The sequence below is a fragment of the Rattus norvegicus genome, chromosome 17 (assembly GCF_021556685.1).
Source record: "Rattus norvegicus strain SHRSP/BbbUtx chromosome 17, alternate assembly SHRSP_T2T, whole genome shotgun sequence".
Taxonomy (NCBI): Eukaryota; Metazoa; Chordata; class Mammalia; order Rodentia; family Muridae; genus Rattus; species Rattus norvegicus.
The window spans coordinates 57,920,396-57,933,322 of record NC_141550.1 but is presented as its reverse complement, the minus strand read 5'-3'; the positions used below and the strand labels follow the sequence as shown (position 1 = coordinate 57,933,322).

At 39.0% G+C, this 12,927-nt stretch overlaps 1 protein-coding gene across 10 annotated transcripts in view; it reads right to left on the bottom strand.

The window, feature by feature from the left end:
* Arhgap12 (Rho GTPase activating protein 12) overlaps positions 1-12,927 on the bottom strand; it is a 113,522-nt gene that overhangs the window by 85,281 nt on the left and 15,314 nt on the right. For 8 of the 10 annotated variants that reach the window (NM_001107357.2, XM_087590690.1, XM_087590688.1 and 5 more), the window contains 2 exon segments: positions 7,445-8,199; positions 10,447-10,483. In NM_001107357.2, coding sequence (NP_001100827.2) covers positions 7,445-8,122 — 678 coding nt within the window. In that variant the 5' untranslated portion in view covers positions 8,123-8,199; positions 10,447-10,483. 10 annotated transcript variants of the gene reach the window in all.

Sequence of the window (12,927 nt, the reverse complement as noted above, 5' to 3'; positions counted from 1 at the left end):
GATAGTATACATAAGTGACCTCCAAAATTCCACCAGAGAACTCCTACAGCTGATAAACAACTTCAGCAAAGTGGCTGGATCTAAAATTAAGTCAAACAAATCAGTAGCCTTCCTCTTTTCAAAGGATAAACAGGCTGAGAAAGAAATTAGGGAAAGGACACCCTTCACAATAGTCACAAACAATATAAAATACCTTAGTACGACTCTAACCAAGCAAGTAATAGTTCTGTATGACAAGAACTCAAGTTTCTGAAGAAAGAAATGGTGATTAAAAAAAAAAAACAAAAACAACTATATGGTATTGGTAGAGAGACAGGCAGGAAGATCAATGGAATAGAACTCAAGACTTAGAAATGAACCCACACACCTATGGTCACTTGACATAGGAGCTAAAACTATCCAGTAGAAAAAAGATAGCATTTTCAACAAATGGTGCTGGTTCAATTAGAGGGCAGCATGTGGAAGAATGCAAATCAATCCATTCTTATTGCCTTGTACAAAGCTCAAGTCCAAGTGGATCAAGGACCTCCACATCAAACCAGATACATTGAAACTAATAGAAGAGAAAGTGGGGAAGAGCCCGGAACACATGGGCACTGGGGAAAATTTCCTGAACAGAACACCAATGGCTTATGCTCTAAGATCAAGAATCGACAAATGGGACCTCATAAAATTACAATGTTTCTATAAGGCAAAGGACACTATCATTAGGACAAAAGGGCAACCAATAGATTGGGAAAAGGCCTTTACCAATCCTACATCTGATAGAGGGCTAATATCCAATATTTACAAAGAACTCAAGAAGTTAGACTCCAGAGAATCAAATAACCCTATCAAAAAACGGGTACAGAACTAAACAAAGAATTCTCAGCTGAGGAATATCGAATGGCCAAGAAGCATCTAAAGAAATGTTCAACATCCTGAGTCATCAGGGAAATACAAATCAAAATGATCCTTAGATTCTACCTCACACCAGTCAGAATGGCTAAGATAAAAAACTCAGGTGACAGCAGATGCTGACGAGGATGTGAAGAAAGAGGAACACTCCTCCAACTGTTGGTGGGATTGCAAACTGGTACAACCACTCTGGAAATCAGTCTGGAGGTTCCTCAGAAAATTGGACATTCTACTATCTCAGGACCCAGCTATACCTCTCTTGGGCATATACCCAAAAGATGCTCCAATATACAACAGAGACACATGCTCCAATTATGTTCACAGCAGCCTTATTTATAACAGCCAGAAGCTGGAAAGAACCCAGATGTCCTTCAACAGAGGAATGGATACAGAAAATGTGGTACATCTACACAATGGAATACTACTCAGCTATTAAAAACAATGACTTCATGAAATTGTTAGGGAAATGGCTGGAACTAGAAAGTATCATCCTGAGTGAGATAACCCAATAAAGAAAGAACATGTGTGGTATGTACTTCCTGATAAATAGATATTAGCCCAAAGGCTCAGAATACCCAAGATACAATTCACAGAACACATGAAGTTCAAGAAGAAGGATGGCCAAAGTGTAGATACTTTGTGAAGTAAATGCTGACAGGAGCCTGATAAAGCTTTCTCCTGAGAGGCTCTGCCAGACAAATACAGAGGCAGATGCTTACAGCCAACTATTGAACTGGGAATGGGGTCCCCAATGGAGCAGTTAGAGAAAGGACTGAAGGAGCTGAAGGGGTTTGCAATCCCCATAAGAACAACAACAATATCAACCAACCAAACCTCCCAGAGCATCCCAAGGATGGTTCCCAAGGCCATCCCAAGAGAACACAGGAATGGACCTAGAGCTCCATCCGTATATGTAGCAGAGGAAGGCCTTGTTGGGCACCAATGGGAGGAGAGGCCATTGTTCCTGTCAAGGTTTGATGCCCCAGTGTAGGGGATGTCAGGGTGGGGAGGTGGAAGGCAGTAGGTGGTGGAGCACTCTCATGGAGGCAGGGGGTAGGGGGATAGGCTGGGGTCAGGGGAGGGGAAACCGAGAAAGGGGATATGAAATATAAATAAAAAATTCCAATTAAAAAACCCTACACACAAGAACATTATATTCAAGCTACAAAAACCAAAGATGAAAGGAAACTCTGAAAGACAGAGGAAAAATCTTTATAGAGGAAAAAAGACAAGAATTATACTTCTCTCCAGAAACCAGGCTAATGAAAAACATTTTAAACAAAAACAACAACAACAACAACAACAACAAAAAAAAAACAGATTTCTGTACCTAAAAAATATATATACCAACATGAAGTATAAATACTTTGTTTTTAAATTTCATCTTAATTATGTATATTTGTATCTATGCGTAGGTATGTGCATTCGAGTATAGGTGCCCGTGGAGACCAGAGCTGCCATACCTGCTTGGAGCACGAATTACAAATGGTTGTGAGCTACTTGATAACATTCTAGAAAACGAACTGGGATCCTCTGCAAGAGCAATATGCATTCTTACATGTTTACCCATTCTTAAGCCTATAACCTTTTTTCTGAATGAATCAATCTGAATTTCAGCCCTGAGTTCAATCCCCAGCACTGAGGGGAATAAGAAAAGCAGAAGTGGATATGACCCCTCAAATTCCTCTACAGCCTCAAAGACAATGTTTATCAGGATCCTAGCCAGTTTATTTGTTAAAATTGAGGAGAGATTCCTAATATTGATATAGAGGCCGAAGAAACCAGAAAAGATACAACTCTTAGAAAGAACAAATGAGCTGGGGATTTAGCTCAGTGGTAGAGCGCTTACCTAGGAAGCACAAGGCCCTGGGTTCGGTACCCAGCTCCGAAAAAAGAACCAAAAAAAAAAAAAAAAAAGAAAGAAAGAAAGAAAGAACAAATGAAGAAAGATAACACTTCACAATTTTAAAATGCTACAAAACAAGAGTGCTCAAGACTATCTTTAGGGTGTGTATAAATTAACAGGCAGACACTAAATATCCAGAAACAAGTCAATGTGTCTATGGTAAATTGATTTCCAATTTTTATTAGGGTGCTACACCTAATGTAGCAGATGTCTTTAAACAAACTGCACTAAGAAAACAAGCCAGTCACTTTTAAAAGGAAACTGGAGGTAAGGTATGGCAGTCCAGGCTTTTAATCCCAGCATTTAGGCCTATACAGAGAAACGCTCTGTCTTGAAGGCTTGAAAGAAAGAAAGAAAGAAAGAAAGAAAGAAAGAAAGAAAGAAAGAAAGAAAGAAAGAAAGAAAGAAAGAAAGAAAGGAAGGAAGGAAGGGAGAGAGAGAGAGAGAGAGAGAGAGAGAGAAAGAGAGAAAGAGAGAAAGAGAGAAAGATTGGATACTTATTTCATACTATACATAAAAAGTAATTGAGAATAATTAAAAACCTCACTATACAAGTGTCAGGAGAAGGCACAGAGTCCATCGTCATGATCTCAGATTTGGCAATGGATTCTTGGCTATGACAACAAAAGCACCAGCAACTACTATTTCCCTGGAGCATCATCACCTGCCAGAAAAATCCAGATTCTGAAATTGCATGCCAGTATGTTTGTGCAAACCAAGTGTTTAAAATATACCCAGCTTGTTTATGTCTGTATTTATGAAGATACACAAACATACACACATACCCTTGTGATTCTGTTTCTTCAAATATACCTAAAATTACTATGCCTTGAGCTCCTAGACTTGAAAACAAAGCATGACACATATAGAGAACTAATAAACTGGAGTTCATCAAAATAAAACACTGGTTCTGGGAAAGACCTAACCAAAAGGATGAAAAGCCAACACAACAGGATACAATCTTTGCAAGCCATCTGACAGACTTAGTATTCCGGACTATTAAGAACTCTCAGTCTATCTAAGTGGGGAGTGGTGAAGGGGCTGGGGAGATAACTCAGCAGATAGTGAAAGGAGTAATGAAGCAATATGGGAAAAGGAGAGGTACAGACCGTTACTAAATGGGGGAAATACCAGCAATTCTAAAGTCTGGGGAAGATGGCTCAGCAGGTAAAACTGCTGACCACACAAGCCTAATGATGACTACAGTTTGAATCCTTTCAGAGTAGTGGTAGCCTATGCCTTTCTTTAATTCCAGCACCTGGAAGGCAGAGGCAGACGATTGTGAGTTTGAGGCCAACCCGGTCTACAGAGTGAGTTCCAAGACGGCCAAGAATACCAGAAAAACCACGTCTCCAAAAACAAACAAACAAACAAACAAACAAACAAAAGCTAGATGTAGTAGCAGTATCTTATTCAGCACATTCCCAGGGAAAGATGTGAGGCAGAGACAAGAGAATCCCTCAGAAGTTCACAGGCCAGTTAGCCTAGAATGCAGAGGCCATGCCTCAAAAACAAGGTGTAAGGCAAGCAAAGCAGCTGAGGTTATCCTCTTCCTTGCATGTGGGTGCTATATACATATACACAAACACACACATAGACATACACGATATGTATGTATGAGTATATATACACACACATGTATATATGTATTTATGTATATATATTAAATTGATAGAAAAGACTTATAACAATCATGTTTTTGCAGAGGATCATGAACAAGTACAAAGAGCAAGTATGAAGAGCATACATTTTGATAGAAATGTTTAAAATAAATGTTTGTACTATACCAGGAGAAAGGCAATTGCCAACATAGATATTTCTATGGTGGGAATAAAAACAGAAATAATACTGACAGAATAATAATGACAATTACTGTGGCAAGTAGTTTACAGAGAATCTATTTACAGACAACCATCAAAATATTCCCCTCACTAATCCTCAAAACCTATTACTCACACTCATGTGTAGTCTCCCATAGAAAAGACAGATGAGCTGCATAATCAACAAAATATGACAGTGGGATTTCCAGGATCAGAAACTGAAGATCTACTATGTTTCTCATGTTTCTACTATGATTGCTCATTCTGGGGAAGTCTACTTGCTACATTCAAACAACTGTGAAGAGGCTTAACTAGCAACATTGTAAGCAAGGCATTGAAAGTAACTCCTCATCTCAACTTGGCTTGCCTAAAACTGCAACCTCAAGAGACCCCAAGTTTCCACTGATGAACTAACCCACAAAAGCAAAGAAAGCTGATAAATTTGGTAGTTAATTAAGCAGCAATAGATGCCCAATGCCCTTACTATGTGCCTCAACATCCCTGTGACTACTCCTTAACTCAGGTTAAGTAACTTTCCCCTCAGGGCCAGGGAAGTGGCTCAGCAGTTAAGAGCTCTTGAAGAGGACCAGGGTTTGGGTCCTAGAACAAACATGGTGGCTAACAACCATCCATAACTCCAGTCTGCCACACCAGGCATACATATGTACACATAAATGCATGCAGATAAAACACTCATACATGTAAAATAAATGAAATATCCTTAGATTTAGGTAGACTGTCTAGTGTACCCAAAGGCCCAAGGTTCACCCTGAGCATTACAAAATAGGTAAAATACAGCTAATCCCCCACCCCCACCCCTGCCCAGCACCCAATTATCACACAGCTGGCAAATGCTGGAATCAGATCAAAATGAAAGCCGGCATTACTGACTATTATGCAAATGTGCTCTCTATTTCTTCACCATAGCTTTTTTGTGTTTTGTTTAGGAACTTATTTTCTGCTGTTAAGTATAAAGCAATGTGATCTGATAAGACCAGAGCAAAGTACAAGTGAATCAGCAAAAAGAAGAAAATGCAAAAGATTGGAGACCATTGCCATGGAGAGCTAAGGGCCTGCCAAAGAATTCTTTATAAGACTTTCAAACGGTGCTGGCCCATGAGAGATCAGGAGCCATGAACTTTCAGTGCAGGGAACTTAAGATGATTATAACCAAAAGAACACGGGATTGCTTCTGAACATAAATATAAAATACAATTTTAGCTGTGAAACAATCATTATTATGGCTGGATGGAATAGAAAACACATCTTTCGGCTCAGCGGTTAAGAGCACCCAACTGCTCTTCCAGAGGTCATGAGTTCAATTCCCAGCAACCACATGGTGGCTCACAACCATCTGTAAAGAGATCTGATGCCCTCTTCTGGTGTGTGTGAAGACAGCTACAGTGTACTTATATATAATAAATGAATAAATCTTAAAAAAAAAAAAAACAAAAAAAAAACCCACATCTTTCCCAAGGCCTCCAGGTTCTATAAGGAACCACATTTCAGAAATATCTCTCCCCATATAACTGTCTGTATATATGTAAACATACACACATATTCTGCAGACAGGGTCTTACTATGTAGCTCTAGCTGGTATGGAACTTGCTATTTAGACCATCCTGGCTTCAACTCAGAGATCTGCCTACCTTGGCCTCCTGAGTGCTAAGATTAAAGGTGTGCTTCAGCAGACACTACAAAGTATCACACTAAAACTGAGGCTCCCACAGAAGACAATGATAGTGCTACTTCCTGCCTTGATCTCAAACACTGGAAGTTTCGCTACAGAATCTTCTCTTTTCCTATAGCCTCTCAAAAATGCTATAAACAGTTACGACTTACAGAGTTAGGCAATACTTAAGAACAGCCTAATTATTAACTGATTTGACCTGAATAATTTTATTACAAGAGTTAAGAGTTTAGCTCAGCAGTGGAGAGCTTACCTATTAAGCCCAAGACCTAGAGTTAAGTTCCCAGCACCAAAACAAACAAAAAACAAAGAAAGAGAGCGAAAAGGAGTTAGAGAAAGGTTCTCCTCACCACAAACAAAAAACAAACAAACAAACAAAAAACTCAGAGTGGAAGGGAACACAACTTCAGATCAAATAGTTGTTTTTAATTTGCTTTAAACTGAGGATAAAAAATTTACTTTAAAAATCAGAGTTGCCCAAATACATGCCCACTTTCATACACATGCTTTTTAAATGACTTCATTTGAAAAATAAATTAGCATACACAATCTGAAAAGAAAGCTAGGTAGGGGAAAAAGTAAAAATCAAACCTGTAACACCATTCTTTCCAGGCCAGTATTCACTGCCATTAAGGGGAAGTACTTCAGACACAAGCATATGACTGGAAATGCAGTTATTCACTCTTTATTGCATGGTGCTCCAGGGTAAGTTTCAATAAGCAAGTTAGCCACTAATATGCCAGTGGCATCTTTCCCACACACCCATATTTTACACCTAAACACTTGCTAGCAACAAATCAAAGTACAACCAGAAAACAAAATACATTTTTTTCTAAAGGAAGAATCACCTACTGCTAAAGGAAGCATTTCCTACTTAATGCACATCAATAGGGAGAAAAAATGTTTTCAGGCTCAAGGTAGTCCTGTCCCACATAGATGTTATGAATGACATAGAGATTCTCTATGAATGTCACAAGCTATTTCCCATTTTTTTTCTGCTCTTTAAATCAGGATAGACTCCATGTATTCTGAACATATAAAGCAAAACAACCAAATTCATAAAGCTATGGTTTTAATTAAAACATCATTTTTATTTAGGCAAGCTCGAATTTTACCAGTCTTTTCTCTTACCCTCATTTGCTCAGTGGAGCTGCTGCTAAGCTCGTCTCCAGACTCGGAATCCTGGTGTGTTCTTTCAGAGCCTTCTCCAGCTGAGTCACATGACTGTTCCTGAGAGAAGCTAGTCTTCTCTATGTCCAAGAATTCTGGCCCGGGAAAATGACCAAATAAGCGTGTCCTATTCTGGCTGGAAACTTTAGGAGAATGTGAATCACTGTTAAACTTCCCGTTATTATGGGTCAGGTCCAGGCTTAGGTTGAGAGTCTGGCCTGAATTATAATTGGATCCAAAATTCTGATTGGCATCACGAATAAGACCTGTTCCTTGAACAGATGATGATGGCTTTCCAAAACTTGAAAGCTCAGGCATTTTGTTCACATTTTCTGTCGATCGCTGGAGATGCATACTCTGTGTCGTCTTCATAGAGTTATTTGGCAGTCCTGTTGTCTGCTTCACGGGTGGCATCAGTGCTTTGCGAGTGACCTCTTTGACATACTGTGCTGGCACATAAAATGCTTTAGAGTTCTCATCAAGTCTGACTTGCCACCAGTCATCATTGGTCTTCTTCACCAGGAGGTAGCGCTCCCCTTGTCTGATCACAATCTTCCTGTCCTTTGCTTCATACTCATAATCATACTCCACCTCAATATACACTTGTCCTGAAGCAATCTTCCCACTTCTCTCAGCCATTTCTACTCAGTAATACTCACTCTCAAAACAGACAGCATGCCACATTATGCCTTGTGCCTCGCTGCATTAACATAACACTATTATTTAATCAGAGAAAGAGAATAAAGAAAAAAGAATAATGTAATCTAAATTTGATACTCATAAAACATTATACATACCATTTAAAAATCATTACCTTCAAATCTTTTTTTTTAAAAGATGTATTTGTTTTATTTATATGAGTACACTGTAGCTAGCTGTTTTCAGACACACTAGAAGAGGGCAAATCTTAAGCTCCATAAAGTAAACATGCCTAGTAACACAGGTATCAACCTACATTTAAGACGTTTTTATTCTAAATCTTCAGTTATTTACAATCCTAGAGGGCAGAGTAAGCACTGTTGTACTGTTATAAACTGCCTCACAGAAGGTACAGTCAAGTCCTCACTTCAGGACTTGTAAAGGTGTTCTTATCTGAAAATAATGGTCTTTGCAGATAGAAACTTAAGACAGAGCCATTGTGGTGTTTGAACTAACCCTCTACCCCACCCCACCCCCAGCACATATGGAGTGACATTATTTTGAAGTAGATACAGCCTTATTAAAGAAATTGTGTCACTGGAGGGTTTGAGGTTACAGAAGCTCAGGTCAGGCCCAGTGGCTCACTCTCTGCCAATTCAGATGTAGAACTCTCAGCTCCCTCTCCAGCACCATGTCTGGCTGCATGCCTATCCATGCTATCAGCCATGACGATAATGTACTAAAACTTCTGAACTGTAAACCAGCCCCAATTAAATGTTTTCCTTTATAAGTGCTGCCATGGTCATGGTGTCTCTTCACAGCAATAAAAACCCTAACTAAGAGTCATATTTGATAAGAATAACCTTATAATCCCCATGTCAGTATCTTTGTTATATGCATTAAACAGTATTATGCTCTTGTATATGTTTTTTATGTGTGTTTGAGCATGTCCATGTTTGAGTATGTTTTATGTGTGGTGCATGTCCATGGGGAGGTTCAAGGTATCTCCCTATATTACTTTCCAGGATATCTCACTAAACACAGAAGTTTGGCTAGTCTAGCTGGTCAGCTTGCTCTGTGGATTCTCTGTCTACACCTTCTGTGTGCTGGAATTATAGACAGGCTGCCGCCTCTCCAGCATCACCTAGGGGCTAAGGATCTGAACTCTAGTCCTCAGGGTTGTGTAGCAAGTACTTTACCAGATAAGCCTTCTCACCAATCCTCTAGCTGTGCCCCCTACCATGTCTTTAAAAAGGAAGAAGATTTAGAAACGAGGAAGAGGGGTAGGGATATAGGCAGTGTGCTTGTCTAGCATGCATGAAGGCCTGGATTCAATCCCCAGCACCCTATCAACAAAGCATGGTTGCATACATCTGTAATTCTAGCTAGCACTTGGAAGATGGAGGCAGAGGGCCTTTAAGCTCAAGTTCATTCTGTCAGGTCTGAAAAAAAAACAAAACAAAACAAGCGGCTCCTCCCAGCACTTCTTATCCCAACCCCTATCCTACAGCTCTCCAGATCAGGAGTTGGGCTTCCCTTCCTTCACCCAGCTTCTCATTCCTATATAGACCTGCTATTTTGGCCACAGGCTTGCCCTCTCTTCTCTTCTTTCTTCCTCTCACCTCTCTCTCTTCTCATAGCCCAGTTCAGTCTGGATCCTTCCAGATATCTCTGGCTGAGCTCTCCCTCATAGCTACAGTAAACTCCTTCTCCCCAACCATACCTAGGAGCAGTTAGCTATTTCTTCATTTTCATTCACTTTCTAGGCTACATAGCAAATTTGTTGTCAGCCTGGACTATGAGAGACTCTGTTTCCAAACAAATAAAAAGGAAGGAAGCAAAGGAGGAAGAGAAAGAGGGAAACAAAACAGAAGAGTCAAACAGAAGACAAAGGAAGAAACCAGCAGAATATTAAGGATTCACAGCAACAAGAAGCTATGATGAAGCAAGGCAGGACAAAGAATACCAAAGCTAACAATTTGATAGTTCTGCATAAAGGTTCTCATCTTGTAGCCCAGGCTGACTTCACCAAGAGCTGCCTGACTCAGCCACCCAACTGCAGAAATTAATGTTACTGTTTAAAGCCACCCATTTACAGTTCAGTCTAAGTATCACTGATTCAAAATTGAAAAATCTTGAAACTTTTTCAGCACTAACATGGCATAGGTAGAAAACTCGCAGGTTCCCACTCTGTGTAAAAAAATCATTCTTCTGAGATCTATAGTGCCTAAGATAAAGCTAGTAAGCTGAGGTGGTAAGTCAAATTAATTAATTAATAAATACAGTAACACTGTTTCTCAAAAAAAAAAAAACATTAAGCTTACCTTGGAAGACGGTAAACATCTGGTGTTTCATTTAAACCTATAAAATTAAACAAAAAAATTTATATCTCTAAACAAGATTCCTTAAAGATAAGCATATAATGTGCATACTTTTGGAAGTACACTTTTATGGCAGTGATAAAGAACACATAGAGGTGTCATGTATCTGACTCTTCAGTGCCTTCTTTTAACAAATCCACCTGGGCCACTGAGATCAACTTTGTCACTGCCTTTGCTTGCCGCCACCACTGTCTCAACATCCCTTACTTTTGTTCTGACAAACAAGGATTATATGATAAACAAATCTGATAAAATTTTAAGATGATTATTTCTTCAAGTTCATGGTACTGAGTGGGCATAGAAAATGACATATATGTTTAAAGTTGTTAGGAATTCTAACACATTATCCCCCTACATATTACTTATTCTTCATAAAAAGGGAAACAGACATTACAATGTTTCTTTTCCAAGGTAAAGTTTTAAGCCAAATGATTATCCCTACTCATCAAGAGTGATACTTAGAGGAGACACACCTATAGTGTAACTTGTACTGTGTTCTTATCAAAAGCACATTTCAGCCCAGTGTAGTAGCATACGACTTTAATCCCAGCACTTGAGAGGCAGAGGCAGGTAGAGTTTGAGGCCAGCCTGGTCTATGCAGTAAATTCCAGGACATCCAGAGCTACATTTTTTTTAGACCTTGTCTTAAAAAAAAAAAATAAGAAAAAGCATATTTCAATTCATGCAATTACTAGTAAACATACAAATCTAGAAGGCAAAACATTCCACTAGATAACAGAACTAAACTCTTCAGAGTCGATGTCATGAAAAATGAAAAGGGGAAGAGATTCCTCAAGACTAGACACTTTTATAAGCAAAACTGGTTAGTTAGAAGTACCTAAAATTTACCACTTCCAAAATCAACTTCCTGTCTATACATCACCCTTATCCTGCCCAATTTGCTCATCATAGTAAAGAGAGCTTCCAACCTTTGAACTGTTCAGTCTGCTTTCATGCATTACTAGACATCAGTCACTCTGTGCTTTAACCTTATATAAAGTGACAGAGATGGCCTAGCAATTAAGACCTGCTGCTCTTCCAGAGGACCTGCGTTCAGATTAGCATCCACATTGGGTGGATCCACAGATGTCTAGAACTCCAACTCCAGGGAATCCAATGCCTTCTTTTGGCTTCCATTGGTCATAACACACACAGTGGTCCCTAAGATGTCAGTGAAGCTGAAAAATGCTGTCATAGTATTTTAACATTCTAAGGTAACACGCTATTCTTACTTTTGGTAATACCAGATGTACCATGCTGCAGTAGGATAAAAGGTGAGATAGGAATATGCAGAGCATAGTACCTGATGATAATAAATAACTGTTAGCTGTTTTTACACTACATTTTATTGATACTTTAGAGACTATCATGTAATACATATATTTATGTATTTTTAAAAGTTCTCACAACAGTATGCCATGTAATGCTAGCAGCGCCATCTTACATCTTGTGCTTACCACATCACCTACATCAAGAAACCACATGAAATAAGCAAGCATCCAGTCTATGTAAACACACTGATAGTCCAACAATGAGGGAATCAGCCAATGACAGATCTTACAATTTGACTGGTTGGTACATGAAGCATAACTGTTCTTTATCCTTAAATGAGTTTCCTTTTTTGCAAGGAAACATAAAAAAACAAGTACCTTTGAAGACAGGGAGATGAGTAAGCAGACATGTAGCTACTTTTCACAAGATTACTGTAGCTTAGAAACATCAGGACTGGTCAGAGTTTGATTTCATGCTACTGGAGATAGACTGTGGCACTAGAATACACCAATCATTACAGGGCAATCCATGTGCCCTCTTTACTGCCAAGCTTTATGACTGCACCCGCCCTAGTGACTGCAAAGACAAGTATGCAGGAACAGTTGGGGAGAAAGAGGATTATACAAGAAAGTCAATGTCACTAATTCAACATAAGACATCCAATCTACAGTTTAAGATAATGAGGTGTGGGGGTTGGGGATTTTGCTCAGCGGTAGAGCACTTGCCTAGCAAGCGCAAGGCCCTGGGTTCGGTCCCCAGCTCCGAAAAAAAAAGAAAAAAGAAAAAAAAAAAAGATAATGAGGTGTGGGAAAGTAAGTAAATGTGGTAGTTAACTAATATCTACATGAAAAGGTGGTCACATACCAAGGTGGATGAAATGAGCAAGAAATGAGCAGAAATGAGGAACGGAAGCTACAGATAAATTATTAGTCAAAACCAAGGTGAGAGGTAGGAAATGAAACTGGAAAACACTAAATAACTGTTAAAACCATAAATAAGAACTACACATTACACAATACAAATAATTCTAAGAAAAATCAGATAAGATGAAGTCTTATTGTAAAGTCTTATTGAAAGAGATTAAGATATTCATGAGGTAACTATAAAAGACAGATCTAAGTGAAAATCCTATACAACTGTGTGAGTAATTTA